This window comes from Schistocerca serialis, chromosome 7 (assembly GCF_023864345.2).
Source record: "Schistocerca serialis cubense isolate TAMUIC-IGC-003099 chromosome 7, iqSchSeri2.2, whole genome shotgun sequence".
NCBI classification, from domain to species: domain Eukaryota; kingdom Metazoa; phylum Arthropoda; class Insecta; order Orthoptera; family Acrididae; genus Schistocerca; species Schistocerca serialis.
The window spans coordinates 313,115,662-313,136,118 of NC_064644.1; the positions used below are offsets into that span (position 1 = coordinate 313,115,662).

General features: G+C 39.3%; 1 protein-coding gene across 2 annotated transcripts in view; it reads right to left on the reverse strand.

Moving 5' to 3' along the window:
* LOC126413333 (transmembrane protein 131) overlaps nucleotides 1–20,457 on the reverse strand; it is a 374,881-nt gene that overhangs the window by 215,472 nt on the left and 138,952 nt on the right. For both annotated transcript variants that reach the window (XM_050083243.1, XM_050083244.1), the window contains exons 11-12: nucleotides 6,757–7,013; nucleotides 5,032–5,208 (exon numbers count right to left, since the gene is read on the reverse strand). In XM_050083243.1, the coding sequence (XP_049939200.1) occupies nucleotides 5,032–5,208; nucleotides 6,757–7,013 (434 nt within the window). The remainder of the gene's footprint in view (nucleotides 1–5,031; nucleotides 5,209–6,756; nucleotides 7,014–20,457) is intronic.

Genomic DNA, 20,457 nt, shown 5'->3' on the forward strand with positions numbered 1-20,457 from the left:
GTGCCTCTCCTGCTTCAAGTTGCCCCCGTTTGACATCCTGCCCTCTTTTTTTAAAAAAAACCCTCACAATTAACACTGGATGGGATTATTTGTAACCAGAAGAACAATAATTCTTCAGAAAATTTGGACTCTTTATTGCCTATTAGCTAATAACTTACTGTTTTCTGTGACATAAAATTAAATATAGGACACATATGTACAAGAGACAAGCAAAACAGTACGCATTTATTCAGTCCTTAGCTCCTAGCATTTTTTCTGTCTAATCTTGCTACAGCTTTACATGGCGTGCTTTCCTTTATGTGTAAGAATCTATTACCCCATCAAAATTCGTCAAACGTTTTGCTACATGAAAAATCGTAATATTGTTCTCTGATACTGTGAAAGCCATTAAAACAAATAGTACCCAAGATGAACATCAACAAAAGCAAAACAAGGATAATGGAATGTAGTCGAATCAAGTCGGGTGATGCTGAGGGAATTAGATTAGGAAATGACACACTTAAAGTAGTAAAGGAGTTTTGCTATTGGGGGAGCAAAATAACTCACGATGGTCAAAGTAGAGAGGATATAAAATGTAGACTGGCAATGGCAAGGAAAGCGTTTCTGAAGAACAGAAATTTGTTAACATCGAGTATAGATTTAAGTGTCAGGAAGTCGTTTCTGAAAGTATTTCTATGGAGTGTAGCCATGTATGGAAGTGAAACATGGACGATAAATAGTTTGGACAAGAAGAGAATAGAAGCTTTTGAAATGTGGTGCTACAGAAGAATGCTCAAGATTAGATGGGTAGAACACATAACTAATGAGGTGGTACTGAATAGGATTGGGGAGAAGAGGAGTTTGTGGCACAATTTGACAAGAAGAAGGGATCGGTTGGTAGGACATGTTCTGAGGCATCAAGGGATCACCGATTTAGTATTGGAGGGCAGCGTGGAGGGTAAAAATCGTAGAGGGAGACCAAGAGATGAATACACTAAGCAGATTCAGAAGGATGTAGGCTACAGTACATATTGGGAGATGAAGAAGCTTGCACAGGATACAGTAGCATGAAGAGCTGCATCAAACCAGTCTCAGGACTGAAGATCACAACAACAACAACAACAACCCAAGACTGGTGTGGTTTCTCAATCTGATTATGTCTAGTTTGTCACTGTCTACTAGATTAAAAAAAATAGGCCTTTCTGATATTGCAGCAATTGTAGCACACACCAAATAAGTGAGACTATTTTGGTAATAATGGTAACTTTTATAATACGACAGAATATAATTCACGAGGTACCAATATGAAATGCCTATTTAGCCTACTACAAGCAAAAAGGTTTATGTTAGGAAATAGTTTCACATTTCATTCATATGCTCCAGTTTCTCAAGCATTGAGATCGAAAAGTAGTACTAGGAAATTTTTGTATAAATTTGGAATCGTCATATTCTTCCATAATTTGTGTGATGTACCCATTTCTTCTCCTTCCTCATTATAACAAACAATCTTCTCATCAGTAATTCTTTAACTATTCCTACCACTGACAAAACTCGTTCTCCGGTTAACTCTACTAACCCTTACAGAATCATCGTTTTAGTTATCCAGCGCGATTATTCTCCGGTTAGGCATTATTACGTGTTCGTACTACGCATTTTCCGCACTACTCTCAGAATAATCTTAGGCAGCTGTTACCGGGGTCTGTACAACTGGCCGTTACTAGTGCAGCGGTCTGGCCACAAATTTTCCATCAGAATTTCATTTTCTTGGATGCACACAATCTTTCATACCTGTTATTCCTGTTAGTCGTTTATTTCCAGTCTGGTAGTCTGAATCCTGGATTTCGCTGGTAATTATAACAATGCTAGTCATTCGCAAACCCAGTCAATCACATAAACAAACGGCGATTGACATTCACCCGTTCAGCTTTATTCGCTCCGCTCGTATATCCCTGTTCCCCACTGTCAGCAAGAAAGGTTATTTCTAGATGGATTCCTCTGGGAGAGACTTCATGTACACTAAGCACGCATTCAAATATCAACTTCTAATTCATTCAGAAATCAACTTGGAATGTGTTCAAAAACCAATAGGGATGCATTTCAAAATCATCTAAACTATCGATAAACCAACGTGCGCTAGATGCTAGGCGGTTTGTGAAACAAGGATTTTCTCCTCAAGAATATGAAATTGCTCCCCACCCCCAAGAAATTTCCACCCAGTTCAGATACCCCAGTTTGCTACTTACACAGCCGCCAACAGCAGCATTTCTGTAGCCAGAAGCGGGAGAAGGTACTACTCATACGTGACTTAACTGCGCATGCGCATGAGCCCACTCATAACCGCTTAAATGAATCTAATGTAAACAATTGTGACGTCATGCTCATAGGAGGTAATTTGTTGTTAAGGAGCATTCCATAGTCTTCCTAACGCCTTTCACACATTTTGCTGTTGGCAGACACTTGTATGAGCTTTGTGTGTATTTAAATGGCGCACTTCCTTTGCAATTTAAGCTTTATTCACACATTCATGTTTTGTTGCTGCAGTATTATTCTGCAGTAGCGGGATACAGAAATAGACATTGTTAGAGTATCGGTTCTTACCAGTCAAAATTACAAAAAATTAACTGAAAACTAAAACAATGAAAACTTCCCGGAATTCTAAAAAATTCCCAGGTTTTTCCTGATTTTGTCCCGGATGAAAACATTCCCGGGTCTTTCCCAGATCTCCCGGTTGTCCCGGGTCGTATACACCCTGTTGTTGCAAATTAAATGATGAGCAATGACATTCATATTCTTCCATGTCCTTCACATGTTGCACAATCACAAACATAATCCCCAAAGAGTTCTTGCTACAACTGAGATTCTCCTATCACTAACAGGTCCATAAAAATCAACTTGAGGTTACAGCTATCGACAAATCGATAGCCTCATTCCTAATAGCCTTCACAGCTCCATCACATCATGATTACATCAGTTCCTGCAAAAAGTATGTAAAACATACTCAACCGATCATCATTGTGCAATGAAGCTACACATTGCAAGTTGTGTTGGCAATGCAGATTGTCGATTATGTCAGCATTTCCACTCTCATGTCTCCCCTCTCCACAATAGCCTGAAATATTCTCTTAACTCCACAATCATCCACATTGTGAACCTTCTGTCTTTTGTGTCACTTATAACTCCTTCAGTCACATCAAATGTCAATAGGAATAAAGCGGGACGAAGTCAAACGAGATGGCGAGTAAGAACACAGAATCGAGTAAATCTTACTAAGAAGAAAAATAAAAAGAGAATTTTTAGCATTGATCTTATCGTTTTTTCACAGGGGCTATGAATTTATGATGTAGAATCGTGAAAAATGTAAAATCGGAGAACATAAAAATCGAAGTTCCACTGCAGTCATTTCCCCTTCTCTACTACCCCCTCGATCCACACAGCTTCCCTATGGAGCATCCAGGAACTCACTATCCTGTCACCAATATGCCCACGGCCATTCCCACAGGCAACACTAACATTTTCCTCCTAACCCTACCCTGCTACCCCTCCTTAGCCCCCCACCACCTCTGTACCCCCCACTACTTACCACAGCAAAGTTCACTGCTCACCTCAGTTGCAGTAGCAGTCGAGTCATAGTGCCCGGGGATGACAGAGGTCATGTATGAGAGCTGCGTTTGTGTGAATGTGCGTGAATTTTGTTGTCTATGTTTGATGATGGACTTAGTCCAATATTTGAGTGATATGCAGCATCTTCTTCATTGTGCCTGTCTGCCATTCCACAACTCCTTGACATGGTGAGTAGCTACACAAGGGGTGAACAATAATTGTTTACATTGTATTACAGTGCTGTAGAGGAAATCAAGATGAACAATTTGATACAGGATGCCTGAGGTCTATCAAGTCGAGAACAAAAATTTGGACTACAAGAATTACTTCCCGTATTTTACCATTTTTGGTCTTTACTGACTAGGCTATTATGCCACCAGCTTAGTTGGTTGTTCTGTTAAACATTATTAATTTTAACTTTTCCATGAGTATATTGGAAACATTATGCAAAAACTAATTATGCTTACAATTTGCTCTTAACTCAACCCCCGCAAACACAGCAGTTTTGTAGTACGAAGACCAGACAAACAAAAAGATTTCAAAGTTAATTTTAAAATTTATACAAGTGTGATTTTTATAATTTGTAAGTTCACAACTAAGCTGGCACATAATGGATTAATAATAATAATAAATAACAATAATAATAATAATAATAATATAACCAGACAATAAAGATCAAAAAAGGTCAAATATGATAAACAATTCATGTAGCCATAAATTTTTGTACAATGATATGAGGAAGTGCCATGAACAAAATATTAAAAATCCTAACCAGTGGGGATTGAATGTAGGAGTGGGGGTGCGTTTGAAAGTCACATTTGTACATTTCTCTTGAATAACCCGAAAACAATGGCCTTTAATGAATACTTATCCAAGTATAAAATGAAAAACTATGTTAAAGTTCCTACAAAAGAGGTCTCTTTTTTTCTATGCACTAATACTTTGTACACAGGGAGTGGGAGAATACTGAAAATCTTGTGTACTGTGCAAGCACTGAAGGTTAGGTGGTTTTTGTGGGGCAATTTGTGATAGTTTCTCAACTTGAGGATCACAAATGACCTGTATCAAATTGTTCATCTCAACTTCCTCTACATCACTGTGGTAAGTTGTAAACGATTATCATTTACACTATGTACATTCTTTTCATACTGTTGAAAATGTGGATAATTTGTTCTTAGATAATTTTGGTTCCAATGTGTATAAGAAAAAACAAATTTTCTGGAAAATCGAACAGTGAGGTACATGGGACTGTGATCTGCGCTGTACGAGAAATGAAGCAAGCGACTTGGAGGTACTGTTTGGTGGTAGTTAGTAGCAAACAATGGAGATATCTGACTTTTAGCACACAATTGAAATAACTGGAAAATTAATAGACACTAGAAAATTAAACCAATAGTTTACACATATATTCACAACAAACATATGAAACATAAGAAATGCATGAGTTATTACCTTTTCTAGCTTCCCATTATAATAAAGTAATGGCACTGTTACTACTGAAACATTTGTGTGTAAATATAAATAAGTTTCCAGCTTCAAATCTGGTGGTACAATGTGTTGCTTCAAGGACAACTGAAAAAGCACAGTTGTCTTATCTGGAATTATCACAGTTGGTGTGAAATTCTGTACCTGTAAAGAGCAAAATTACATCACTATTTCAGTGTTCCTATCCTTGGAGATAAAAATATTAAAAGCAAAGCAGAAAAATGAAACTAAAAGATGAAGAAAGAATATGAAATACTCAATACCAGTGAGTTACATGTCTCTGCCTGTAAGATCATGAACAATCTGTACAAACAGCAAGTGAAGTCTACTATCCCTAATTTTACAATAACTGTTAGAGGAACCGTTTTAAGTTGCATAGGAAATTTTATTTACTTAATGATGACCAGTTTCAGATGGCTCATCCTTTATCAAATCTTCCTCAAGAATAAAATGCACTGGTTGTTATGATACAAACCAATGAATTCTTAACAAAATTCCAAACCTGATCAAAGGCAGAGAACAGACCACTTACATAAGTTGTGCATTACAACCAGATGTGCACGTAAGATACGGGCCACAAAACATATAAACATGGCAGTATACAATGTAGTGTCCACACATGAACACCGGTACATGTCAAAACATACAATGAAGCTAAAACATACCTGCAATGACTACAAAGCTAAGCCAGTGGCCATGAGTGGTGGTGTATGTCGAAGGATTGGGGCTTTTATTCTAATACAAATTCCTGATAAAATACAATCTTAACAATTTGTGAACAGTCTACATTAATAAAACGATATAAAGTATAAAAATGAATGTACATATGATATTATGATGCCACATGTGGTGTGCTGAAACTACCACAGAGGGAAACAAAGAAAGGACTCATGGCAAATCAATGACAATACAAACAAACTCAAACAAAATACAGCCTTACATTGGGCCTCAATTTTTCACTCCGTTTCATTTCTATTCTTTCTTTAATTGGCTAAAATCTATCCCAATTGTAAGCTTTGATTTGTCCCTTCTATCAATCATCTCTTGTGAACTTATTTTTAGATTTTAAAACAAATTTAGTGCCATTAGATCTTTGCCCTAGTGTTGCTATTACTTCATCACGCACACAAAAGCATGCGTGTATGCTAACACAAGTGTGTGCACGAGCACACGCACAAGTGTGCGAGTGCACGAGCGTAAGCACAGGCAAATTCATTTTCATAAGGTAAGTAAATAGATAAATGCAGCCTTCTGGAAAATTTTTTAACTATACTTCTTCCTTTCTATTCCCTCCCCTTCATTCAAACTCTCCAATAATTATTTTTGGTCTGCACATCTAACATAGCTTTCAATCTCCTCACCATATTTTTCCGCTTTCAATCACCATATTTTTCCCATTTTGTAAACTTCTAAGATACACATAACTTCAAAAAACTACTGAACAAAATAAAAAATGTTTCCTTTGGTGTAGGATCTGAATGAGAAGAAGAATAAGATGAAAACCAATGCACAAAGCTTTTATCACTATCTTAAACCTCTGTCAGTTGCAAATCAACAATGGTGCATTAGAGAGAGAGAGAGAGAGAGAGAGAGAGTAAAAATAAGGAATTACGTTTAAAAAAAATTAAAGAAAATAACACTTACTGTTAATCAAATATCTCAAGCATACTATGATAGCACAATTTTGCTTACCATAAAGTAAGCTCTTGCTTCCTTATGAAGGGTAACATTAATTAAAGCTATAGGTATCTTGAATGTGTTTTTTACAGTAAAATTTCGAGCACTGCTGTTTCCACCTATGTCAGAGCAGTATTGTGTAACAGATGAATTGAAGTCCAAACCCCCTTCAAGAACTTGTGACATGTAGGGTATTATGAGCTGATGTTGATTCTGTTTACTTCTAATAATTATTTTTCCATTGTAATCTTTGCCTTCAAATGCAGCTTTCCCTGTAAATGCAACAGACCACATGTAACTTCAATGACAATAATACAGAATATGGAAGAGGGGAGGGGAAAAAAAAGGAAGAGACAGAGAGAGAGAGAGAGAGAGAGAGAGAGAGATTCAAAAACTTCAGACATACAAACAGGAAAAACACACACACACACACACACACACACACACACACACACAGGAGGTGTTACAGCTGTAAAAGTTTAAATTTTATCTCTCACATGTGGAATTGGATGTATTATTATTACTTTAGTATCAACCTGTTGAGCTGCAGGCAGCCACAACGAAAAGACTGTTACACATTATAGTATTCCACCAAAGCCTTCTTCAGCAAAGAAAACACACACACACACTCACTCACTCACACAAGCAAGCACACACCTTGCACACGACTGCCATCACCGAGATTCCAAACAGATTTTCAGTCTGAAGTTTCCTTGTTTGATTTTACCCGAGTGTTAACTAGAAACAAAATTCCAATACAGTATTACGCACGAAAGAAACAAATGTTAGAAAACACTTGTGGAAAAGATACATATTACACAAAAACTAAGTTTTATTATGTTTAGACAGAAGTTAATTTATTTTCTTGCGTATTAATTACAATGTTTAATAAATAACTCAGTACAGCCAATCAAAATAAGAAAGTGTATTTTCCACTAAAAAGGCTATAGTGTTGGAAGAAATTGGGTAAGCCTGTAAAATTGTAATTCTCCTCCTCCCTCCTCAAAGTATTTCATATGAAAAGCCAACTCACAAAGCAAATTCTGCCTCAAAATGGGAAATCACCTGATAAATGCTATTTCATTGTGAGTTGCATCCATATGAACTATTTTATCAGAAATAGTTTGAAATAGCTGTATTTTTGGAATACAAAATGGAGAATGTAACTAATTTTCAGTTATTGGTATTGCACACCATCTGGTGAAGCCCAATTTGGAAGCAATGTTTTGTAAGTACGTGTTTGCAAAGCAATGGGCATGAATGCAATGAAGTATCACCACGCTCAATGCTCTAGTGCAACATCAATTGTTGATGGCTGAACAGTCCCTCCCTATAAGATACACGTCGCATACTATAATGCAAGACTCACCTGTGGACACAGCATCTTAGAACAAAGAAACGTACACGTTTGTCTGTTAGCTAAAGTTCAAAAGTTGGTATAATGCAGACATTTGAAAATGATTGTTTTAGGTGGAGTGTGTTATGAACTGTGCTAGCATCAAATACTAATAGAGGCGAGGGGTCTTAACTACCTTGTTTACAACCTCGAGAAGCAATTGTGCAGTAGCTATTATCAAATGCTTTGTGTGGCTCATTGTTTTCTTATTTTGAAGTTAATAAAGATACTAATTCTAGTCCATCATGATGTTCAATTAAAAGCCAGAAAGCATTGGTGATCCTCATGACCATATGTCACCTCTGCTTTCACATAAATACAGAACACAGGTGTAGGCTGACTGCCGTGCAAGAGGGATGCAGATCTTGTTTCCCCACACTGCTCCTCTCTCCTCCTGTGGTCTTAATTCTAGTTTGTTTACAGTTGCTGCTGACTTTAGTGTTCACGTTCTGTAGTATAGTGTCCAAAAAAAACAAAACAAGTCAAAGTATTTCGACCATGTCAACAGTTTTACCCTAATGTGCAAATAGAGTTATTTTTGGTTCTACTTTCACAAGAAGTACTTTGTCGGTTCCATCTGTTGTGTTGTCAAGTATGAGATGCATGGATGTTAATGCTAGCAAAAGGTGAAAATCATTATTCTGCATAATCTGTAATTATAGAATTGGTAGGTAAAAGAGAGATAATGTCTTGAATATTTCTCGGATATTCAGTCAGGTAGTGTCTTCCAATGAGTGTGATATTTTGGCAAGCCAACTTCTTGTCATCTTCAGGCACTCCCAGAGACTGATTGATCTCTGATGGATGCCGACTTTATATCGTCTTCACCCCCTCTCCCACAGCCTCTGTCTGGCTGTCTCTGAGCGCAGTCTGGGTGCAGACTCCAGGAATGCCTGAAGATGGCAAGAAGTCGGCTTGCTGAAATATCATGCCTATTGAATGATGCCACCTGGCTGGATACCTGAGAAATATTCAACATTTCCATAAGTCGGACAAAACCTAAAATCACACAAAAATAATGTCAATAAACACCTTAAATCAGATAAGCACTCTGTTGAGAGTGCTTAACAGAAACAATCATTTGTTGGAAGCTTAAATACACCAAGAAGAAAAAATGAGCAAAAACCATTTTGGAAAGAGCAAATGTTCCTGTAAAAAAAAAAAGGTCTCCCATCACTACTTCCTTTTAAAGCCAGTGTTAGAATGCTAAGGCTCATTTTCAGATTCCTAGTGATGACAGACAATAAGTTGTCCTCAAATAGACTAAGATTACTGACGATTTTGCTACAGTGTTCACAGGTGGCACAGTAGTGTGAAAGGTGTCAGTAAATTCAGCTCAGTGCAGAATCCAAGCATTTCCTACATTTATTTAGTTACCTAACTCAATTTCTGGATTTTCCTTTGCGTTCAAATGTGACCACGTGGTCACATAAATTCAATTAGAAATTCTAGATCTAAACGTTTACATTCAAAGAAAAGTAAGATGTTCAGTTTATTTTCTCCATGATCTTTCACAGATTGTACAAAACCTTGGGTGTCATCAAATGTTTAGGATTACCACACAAAATTTAATTCTTACTATAACATTAGTTGTAAACTGCCTTTGTCTTTTCTACTCTATGACACTGGCCCATTACTTAGCTTGCATTTATTGTAAATCTCTTGCCCAGGTATATCAGAAGGGTAGAAGAACAGACCAACAAAATTACAGGCCAAAGTCCTTAACACTGGTTTGCTGCAGAATTCTTGAACATATTCTCAGTTTAAATAAAAAACATTTCCTTGAGATCGAGGAGCTTGTGTCCACGAATCAGCATGGTTTCAGAAAGCATCCTTCATGAGAAACTCAGCTTGCCCTTTCTCACATGACATACTGCAAAATATGGGTGGAGGGCAACAGGCAGACTCCAAATTTCTAAATTTATGAAAAGTATCCGACAAAGTGCTCCACTGCAGACTGTCAACAGAGGTATAAGCATACGGAATAAATTCCCAAATAAGTGAGTGGCTTAAAGATTTCTTAAGTAATAGAACCAAGTGTGCTGTTCTCGACAGCAAGTATTCATCAGAGACAAGGGTATTATTAGGAGAGCCTCTGGGAAGTGCGACAAGATGGCTATATATCTAAATGTCTGACAGACAGGATGAGTAGCAATCTGCTCTGATTTGCTGATGATGCTGTGGTGTATGAGAAGGTGTCAAATGTCTCTTGTGGACTGGATGGTAAAAACTTTGGGTACCAAGACATAAATCAATGTGTGTCGGCTTGCAGCACACTGAGTGGTCGAGGCATCCATCCAACTTTCAATGCACTAGTACATCTCAAAATGGCAGCCTTCCATCTTTCACTGTCTCGACAGTGAACTGGATGTTTGGGTGCTTGTTGTTCATATGTTTCTCAAAATGCCCAGGAGCTTCTATCCCGTGTAGCCAGACCATAAATGTATGGTCAACATAACGATGAAATGGAGATGGATGAAGGGGAGTCAATTTAATGCATGGTCCTCAAAATGTTCCATAGAAAGTTAGCCATTGCTGGAAACAACGGAGAACCCAGAGCCATTTCGTTCGTCATACAAGAAGTAGGTGGTCACCATAAAATGTCGAAACAACTTTATCATTTCAGGAGGCAAATGCTCTGCCAACAGTTTAAGTATGTCCCCCACAGGAACCTTTGTAAATAGTGAAACTACACCTAGGCTGACTACAATATTGTTTGGGCCAACTCAAATTCGTTTAATTTTCTCAATGAACATCTGAGTCTTTGATGTGGTGCTCACAGTGGCCAACTATTGGAGTCATCAGCTTAGTGAAATACACTGGTGTCCAAAATTAAAGCAACGAACCGCTATTGCCCTGTCTTGTGTCTAATTTGCCATATAATCATACAATCAACTGATGTCCATACAATTGTCTTCTGTACACAAAATGGCGTTCCGGTCAACAGACAACCACGTCAATGATGATGTCAGGGCACCTATAGAACAGTGTAGTATTTGCTAGTTAGTCCCACATCCATAATCTCTGTGTATACAGTCACAGATGTTGCAGTATGGTACAAAGAAGACACCTGCCAGACACTCTGCAGTGGAGGGCCATAACAAGAATGGAAGGAGGACAGTCACAAACTGATGAGGCCCAATGGGGTAATATGAATCATTCAGTTGTTTCTTGGATTTTGCAACAATTTATAAGAGATCAAAACAGTACCCAAAAGACCAGGGCAGTGCCTACCACATGTGATAACAGAAAGAGAGGACTATTATTTGGCTATAATGGCATGATGGTACCACCTTAGTACTGCACAGCAATTGGCATTTGACCTTGTATCAGCCACTGGATGTGTTGTATCGAGACAAATGTTGTCCAGAAGGCTTCAGCACAGTGGCCTTTATTGTTGCAGACCTGCTGTTAGTGTACCTCTGATGCATCTTCACAGAAGGGAACATCTAGAGTGGAGTTGACAACACGCCACCTGGGCAGTCGAATTGTGGGCCAATGTCCTTTTCACAGATGAGTCCTGATTTGGTCTGGAGTGTGGTTCTCGAAGCAAGCGCTTCTGGAGTGAGCGTGGAACATGATTTTGGGACCCAAACATTATGGAAAGAGAACAACATTGAGGAGAATCGCTAATGTTGTGGGCAGGGATTATGTTGATCACAAGAACACCTCTTCGTGAAATTGCATGGGTGAATCAGCTAGGTTGAACTGCTGTCAGGTATCACGATGAGATCTAGTTGGCCAAAACAACATTTCAGTCAGCCTGGATGTAGTCTTTCTATTTACAAAGATTCTCGTGGAGGAGACATTGAAACTGTTGGCAGAGCATTTTCCTCCTGAAACAATAAAGTTGTTCCAACATGCTATGACCACCACCTGCTACTTGTACAGTGGTAACTTTTGTGAACTGACAGACTGAATGGCTATGGGTTCTCTGCTGTCCCCAGAAATGGCTAACTTTTTTATGGAACATTTTGAGAACTGTGCATTAAATTGGCTCCCCTTTATCCATCCCCATTTTATCATCATGTTGACGATACACGTTTATGGTCTGGCCACATGGGATAGAAACTCTTGAGCGCTTCCAGGAACATATGAATAGCATCCACTCAAACATCCAGTTCACAGTCAAGACATTGAAAGAGGGAAAGCTGCTCTTTTTAGATGTTCTAGTACAACAAAAGTCAGATGGACACCTCGGCCACTCAGTATACCACAAGCTGATGCACAGTGATTTATATCTTGGCGTCCAGAATTTTCAACATCCAGACAAGAAAACACAAACTTTAAATACATTAGTACACAGAGCAAAAACCGTTCCTGATGAGGACCACTTCTATTCCAAAATTAATCTTTAAAATGGTTCTCAGAGCATCGTATCTCCGTGTCATCTTCATTTGCTTCTTATTTCCTTTCTGTAATATTGCCATCACACTAACTTTCCTTTTTTTTTTCATACTGGCTTAATATCTGAGTTCTTGATGCTCATACAGCGACTTCTCTTTTCTCTAAAGCTCTCGATAATTTTCCGGTTGGTAGTATCTGTCTCTCCACTAGTCATGCATGCTTCTATGGTCTTGCATTTTTCCTCTAGCCATAGCTGCTTAGACTTTACCATACTCTGTCGGCCTCATTGTGTACATGCCTGTATATTCTTTTGCCTGCATCATTTGCTGCATTTGTATATTGTCTCCCTCCATCAATTAAATTCAATATCTCAATGCTATTAGATGGATAGATTGCTACTCACCACAGACTGCCAGGTGTTATTAGTTATCACGCATGCATACCTCACAAATATGGCCACTGTCATCTCCTTATGCTAAGGTCCAATGTGACAGTACATACATTGGGCAGCGATCTCTGCTAGGGTCTGTAGATGGGGTACAGGAGAGGTGTGAGTAGAGTGTGGGAGGATAGCAGGGTAGGGGTGGGAGCGGAAGCTAGTGCTGCCTGTGGTAGTGCACAAGGACGTAGTGAAAACAGGATAGAGGGTAGTAGGCTGTTAGATGCAGCATCAAGAGGCAGTGCTTAGGGCTGGGGAGGGTGAAGTTGGACCGGGGGGAGGGGGGCAAAGGGAAAGGGCAATAGAAGGCGCACTGCCAAATTACACTACCGGCCATTAAAATTGCTACACCAAGAAGAAATGCACATGATAAACGGGTATTCATTGGACAAACATATTATACTAGAATTGACATGTGATTACATTTTCGAACAATTTGGGTGCATAGATCCTGAGAAATCCGTACACAGAACAACCACCTCTGGCCGTAATAACAACCTTGATACGCCTGGGCATTGAGTCAAACAGAGCTTGGATGGCCTGTACAGGTACAGCTGCCCATGCAGCTTCAACATGATACCACAGTTCATCAAGAGTAGGGACTGGCGTATTGTGACGAGCCAGTTGCTCGGCCACCGCTGACCAGACGTTTTCTATTGGTGAGAGGTCTGGAAAATGTGCTGGCCAGGGCAGCAGTCGAACATTTTCTGTATCCAGAAAGGCCCATACAGGACCAGCAACATGCGGTCGCACATTATCCTGCTGAAATGTAGGGTTTCGCAGGGATCGAATGAAGCGTAGAGCCATGGGTCGTAACACATCTGAAATGTAACGTCCACTGTTCAAAGTGCCGTCAATGCGAACAAGAGATGACCGAGACGTGTAACCAATGGCACCCCATACCATCACGTCAGGTGATACGCCAGTGTGGCAATGACGAATACACGCTTCCAATAAGTGTTCACCGCGATGTCACCAAACACGGATGCAACCAGCATGATGCTGTAAGCAGAACCTGGATTCATCCGGAAAAATGACGTTTTGCCATTAGTGCACCCAGGTTCGTCATTAAGTACACCATCGCAGGCGCTCCTGTCTGTGATGCAGTGTCAAGGGTAACTGCAGCCATGGTGTCCGAGCTGATAGTCCATGCTACTGCAAACGTCGTCCAACTGTACGTGCAGATGGTTGTTGTATTGCAAACATCCCCATCTGTTGACTCAGGGATCGAGACGTGGCTGCACGATCCGTTACAGCCATGTGGATAAGATGCCTGTCATCTCGGCTGCTAGTGGTACGAGGCCGTTGGGATCCAGCACGGCATTCTGCACCCACAGATTCCATATTCTGCTAACAGTCATTGGATCTCAACCAACGCAAGCAGCAATGTCACGATACGATAAATCGCAATCGCGATAGGCCACAATCCGACCTCTATCAAAGTCGGAAACGTGATGGTACGCATTTCTCCTCCTTACACGAGGCATCACAACAACGTTTCACCAGGCAACGCCGGTCAACTGCTGTTTGTGTATGAGAAATCGGCTGCAAACTTTCTTCATGTCAGCTGGTTGTAGGTGTCACCACCAGCGCCAACCTTGTGTGAATGCTCTGAAAAGCAAATCATTTGCATGTCACAGAATCTTCTTCCTGTCGGTTAAATTTCGCGTCTGTAGCACATCATCTTCGTGGTGTAGCAATTTTAATGGCCAGTAGTGTATAAGCCAGGCATAGGTAGGACTAGAGTGCAAACAGGGAAAGAACTAAGCAGATGAAAGACTGGGACTAGCAAATGTTGAGCTCAGGGGGATTACAGGAATGAAGGAAATATTGACATACCAGCAGGTGAGCTCCCATCTGCGCAGTTCAGAAAAACTGGTGTTGGTGGGAAGAATCCATACGACCTCAGCTATGAAGCAGTCATTGAAGTGAAGCACATCGTATGTGATAGTAGCTCACCAATTCGGTGGGCCAGCTGTGTTGTGGCCATAGTTCATCAGTGGCCAATCATGCATACAGGCAGCCTGCTAGTTGTCATAACCACATACAATACAGCACAGTGGTTGCAGCAGTTTGTTAGACCACATGACTGCTACCACAAGTAGCCCTGCCTTTGATAGGGCACGAGATGCATGTAATAGGACTTGAGTAGATTTGATTAGGTGTACTTTTCACTACAAGAGGTCCATAGTGAGGAGATCCTCCATGAAGTCAGAAAACAAAATTACGTAATAAACATTTTAAAAGGAAAACAGATGTGCTAATGCATCTTCCACAGATCCCAAGTGCAGTGGTCATAATCAATGTGGGATACGTCAAAAAATCTTAAACATATTTCCACTTATAAAGTAATAACTAAGTTGTCACAAAACATGTAAATGTTCAGTACACTGACGTCCATATAATAATCATTAGGTTGTTGTAGCCATGCATCATGAAATAGAAAAACCATTTTACAAAGCTTATTTACAGTCATCACATTGCTGCACAACATTCTCAGACTTCTTGCCACATCACTTCAAGTTAAAACCTTCAGCTTTTGACAATTAGCATCATCATCTCCATTGGGAGCAAATGACTGTCAAAAATGCTGCTGTGATGACCGAATATAGCCCAAAGATGGCTTCTGATTGGTTAGTAGTTACATCATGCTATCACGGATGTTATCAACGCCTGCACTGGTGGTGCCACCACTCCTGCTGTAGCATAAACATTGCAACGAATATCTCTGGTTCTTCTCTGCAGCAAGAGCTTGATTCCATGCATTGATAAGATTATATCTGCCATCATGGTTGAAGGTTTTCTCACCAATTGTTATTTCTACAGCCTCTTTAATTATAGAGTACCAGTATGTACAAGCCTGGGACAAAACTTCTGCAGCTTCAAACAGTATTTTATGTTTGTTTTTTGAGGCGGTGCTCTGCAACTGCAGTTTTCTGTAGTTCTCGATTTTTAATATGCCATTGATGTTCTGCATAATGGTCAAAAACAGTGTGGATGGACTGACCTATGTAATTGCTTCCGCACTCACATGGGATACTGTAAATCCCAGGAATCCTAAGGCCAAGACTGTGCTTAACAGGGCATAGTATCTGCTGTATCTTCTTAAGAGGTTGGAAAATACATCTGATACTTTGTCTTCTCAAGACTCTCTCTATTTTGCCGGAGGTAGCGTCAGAAAAGGGAAGAAATGCAGTCAGTGGCTCATCATGTGAACATCGAACATTTTTACTTTTCCTGCTCTTGGAGAACACTGACTTGATATCACGTGACCGTAGTTGTTCTTTCAGAACACACACACTGAAAGATCTAAATCGAAACAAGGCCCCCTGGAGTAGGTAACATTCCCTCAGAATTATTGAGATACGTAGGAGAGCCAGTCATGGCAAAATTATTCTACCTGGTGTGCAAGAAAATGAGACAGACAAAATATCCTCAGATCTGAAGAAATAGGTAGCAATTGCAATTCCAAAAAAGTCAGGTGCTGACAGGTGAGAACATCACCAAACCATCAATTTAATACATCATGGTTGCAAAATGCATTATTTACTGAAGAATGGAAAAACAAAGAGATCAGTCTCAGGAACAAACAGGTAAGCGTGTCAGAGAAATGTACGAGCACACAAGACTACATTGACCCTACAACTTAGCATAGAAAGTAGGCTAAAGAAATGCAAACCTATGCAAACTGTTAGTAGCAAGAAAAGCATTCTTAAAAAGAGAAATCTTTTGACACTGAATATAAATGAAAATGTTCTGAAGTCTTTTCTGAAGGTATCCGTCTGGAGTGGAACCTTGTGCTGCAGTGAAACGTGGATGAGAAACAGCTCAGACAAGGAGAAAATAGAAGCTTTTGAAATGTGGTGCTACAGAATAATGCTGGAGGTAATTGGGTAGATTGAGTAACTAACAAAGAGTTACTGCATGGAATTGGGGGAAAAAAGAAAAATTTATGCCACAAAAGACTAAAAGGAGGGATTCTGAAGCATCAAGGAACTGTCAATTTGATAACAGAGAGAGTGTGTTGGGTAAAAATTGTACAGGAAGATCAAGGTTCAAATGCAGTACACAGGTCCCAATGGATGTAGGTTGCAGTAGTTACACAGAGGTGAAAAGACTTGCACAGGATACACTAGCGTGGAGAGCTGCATCAAACTAGTCTTCAGCCTAAAGACAAGAACAATAACAACTAAAACAACAACAGCAACAACAAATGAAATGTGTTCAGCTGCCAAAAGAGAAATGTGTGACACCTTCAATGACTAGGGTAGCAGAATCTTATTAATTGTTATGAAAAGGTCTCTCACAAAACCTGAAGAAGTTCTGGTGGCATGTACACGCTATCTGAGGTATAGCAATATACGTCCCTATTTGAGAAACAGACAGAAGCTTTCCAGCCATCTGCAAAGACTCATGGCCCTAGAGAATGTTTTCATATGCTGAGAGAAGCATATGACGTGAATTGGTCAGCTCATCTATTCAAGCTAGGCACAAGGTCAAATATTACACATACACTATGATTTATTAAAGAAATTTCTGGTAATTCAATTGTCATTAAATTGTCATGACACTTTGTACAGCCTTTCTTAATGACAATAGTTAACAACAGTATAATTTCAGTTATCTAAAGCAGCTTTCAGATATGCAAAATTACCTAAAATGTGGATTTTATGACTTTCCATGACAAATAACTTCCTGGCATGCTAATGTGCTCTTGTGAAAGTCAGTGTAAAACTTTTAACTCGACCATTAAATATTTAAATAAACAGCATTTTGATTAAAAAGCTAAGATCTACGTAATAGTTTCAGTTTCAGACAGCTAATATCTACTGGATGACATTATTTTCACTTATTGTGTTGTCCTAGTGAATGAGGGAGTGAAAACAGCATGTATGTGAAGTATGAACTGCTGAAATTGTTAATAACTAATCAGACTGTGCAATCTTGGCGTGAGTCACATACACGCAGAAATATGGCAATTGTAAAGTACCCAGTTTTCAGCAATTTAGAAATATAATATTTACTTCAGTCCTTCGGATGAGTAAAAAATGTGTTAATTTGCTTTCTGGAATGCATTAGTTTGTATTTTGGTGTAAACTAATTTCAGAACTGGGACTGGTAAAAAGAGAGAGAGTACCAGGTTATACGAATTTTAATTCCAAGTGGTGTACTGCACTGTCATGACCACGAACTTTCAGAATCCTAAGCAAGATGAACTGCATGGTATTTAAGCAAACATTCAAAGTATTTTTTAACTGATAAGAAGTGCGATTCTTTCAATAACAGATTGTGAGTTAAAATCTTAAGCCGACTACTAGATAGAAAGAGTGTGCTGTAAGCGTGATAAGATTGAAGCGAATAGTGCTTAATTTCGTACTTTCATTTCTCGAACTGTGTGCTATGATAGATTTGATAGCAAAATTTGTGTACTTACTCAGAGTGATAATATACAACAGATATTTTATGCAAGGATTTGTCTTCATTTAGTCGTTTCAGTCATACCTAATGAGATTAACTTACTTTGCTTCTAAAAGTCAGTTAACTAAATCTATGCACACTGTAGACGTACATGTACAGTGCAGCTATTTAATTATTTATTTTCTACAGATTTTCTCATCTGAGGAACATTATACATCACTTCAGGGCAGGGTGTACTTCTGAAGAACTCACAAAAGTAGCAGAAAGACATTTGAGGATGCACTGCCACATATCATCTGTACCAACACGTGTTGATACTCATAGATGATAGGGGAAAAGAAGCTGACGGTAGCAAAGCAGAAGCAGAAATGATGAACTATGTACTCTTAATGTTCCTACAAAAAGTAAGATACAGGAGTACTGAGTCAGTTTAATTCCCTCATCACTATATTGATGAATGATATAGATATTAGTGTCAGTGGAGTTGAGAAATAGTTGAAATTGCTAAAACAGAACAATGCTCCACGTTCTGATGGAGTCTATACAGAATTTAGGCTGTGTTAGCCCCTCCTTCAACCATAACACACTGCAGATCCTGCTGAAAAAAACTCTGCCCAGTTGCTGAAAGAACGCAAAAGTCTCACCCATCTATAAGAATGTCAGCAGAGATGATCTGTGAAAGTACCATCCATACCTTTCCCATCTACCTGTTGTATAATCTGAGAACATATTCCAAAGAGAGATATCTTGAATACAATCTCATCCTCCATCCCAAACAGCACATAATCTAGAAACATGGGTAACTTGAAATCCAACTCAATATTTTCCCACATCACATTCTGAAACTCATGGATCAATGTAATTGGGCAGATGCAGAATTTCTTGAAGCATTGACTCAGTACCACACCAACACTTATTACTAAAAATACCAAACACAATTTGCCACTGGACTGAGGATTATTTTGTATGGAATAGGCAGTGTGTTACCTTGGTCAGAATATCATCGACAGATGTAAAAGTAATTTTTAGTACGCCTCATGGAAACATGTTGGAATCCCTACCGTTCATATTATATATTAAGGATCTGATAGGCAATATTTAGAGTGGCCTCACACTTTATTCAAATAATGCAGTTACCTATAGAGTGCAACAAAATTAAAGGATCACCTTTTTGAAACCACATAATTATCTCCAAATGCGACACATAAGTTTGAAATTAAATTTCCCTCAAAAGTGCCTAAAACCTCCCTCTGCAATAGAGCAGAAGTGGGGCACCCTGTGGCATCACCCTCAGGCTCAGCGACACTTCAAACAGCAAAGTGTCGCACATGTGAAAAAAAGGCCACAGCTCAGAAGTTCATGTGAGCTGTAAAGTGAATTAATGATGTCACATCAGCACCAAATTTCACCACAGTTCTGCCCAACACCATCATGGACATGTCAAATGATGAGGAAGTTGTCACAACCCCTCTTAGCCCCATTTCAACCCTTCATTTGATTTCTCTACAATGAAGGTCAGAACCATGACACTCAGCATTCAAGTCACACAGTTTTCTTATGGGTGGCCCAGAAAAGCATTTCAGACACATCACCACTCAGAATCTACATGGAAATGCCTCAGGGAGTGGCATTAAGGTGTCAATAAAACCACCCCTTTCCCTGAGGCATTGAATCACACACATTTCACAGTCAAAAATGACAATTTGCAGTGTGAGGAGCAGCAGGAAGATGGTGTTTAGATGCTTTGACACTACTGATGCCCTTTGACATTTCAACCCTTGCTTTCGGTTACGGATTGGTCCAAAACTATCTGACAAAATTTGAATGTGATCTACAGCAGTAGAAGGTACTTGTGGTTTTTCAAAACATCTGTTTTCTGCCCTCTTGTAATGTGATCATGCGGGAGAGCAAAACTGACATTTAAATGAATAAAATGGCAAAGTGTTTCTCTAAGAACCACCAGTTTGGCAACACCCTTTGTGCCACAGATGCAACTTTTTTTAAAATGCTACAAATGTACCCATCAGAAACTTTGACACCAGTTCAGCCTGGCAGCTGCTCTATCATCTGAAGGTAAGCAAACTGCACACAAGGGTGACGAAGGGGTTTCCTAACC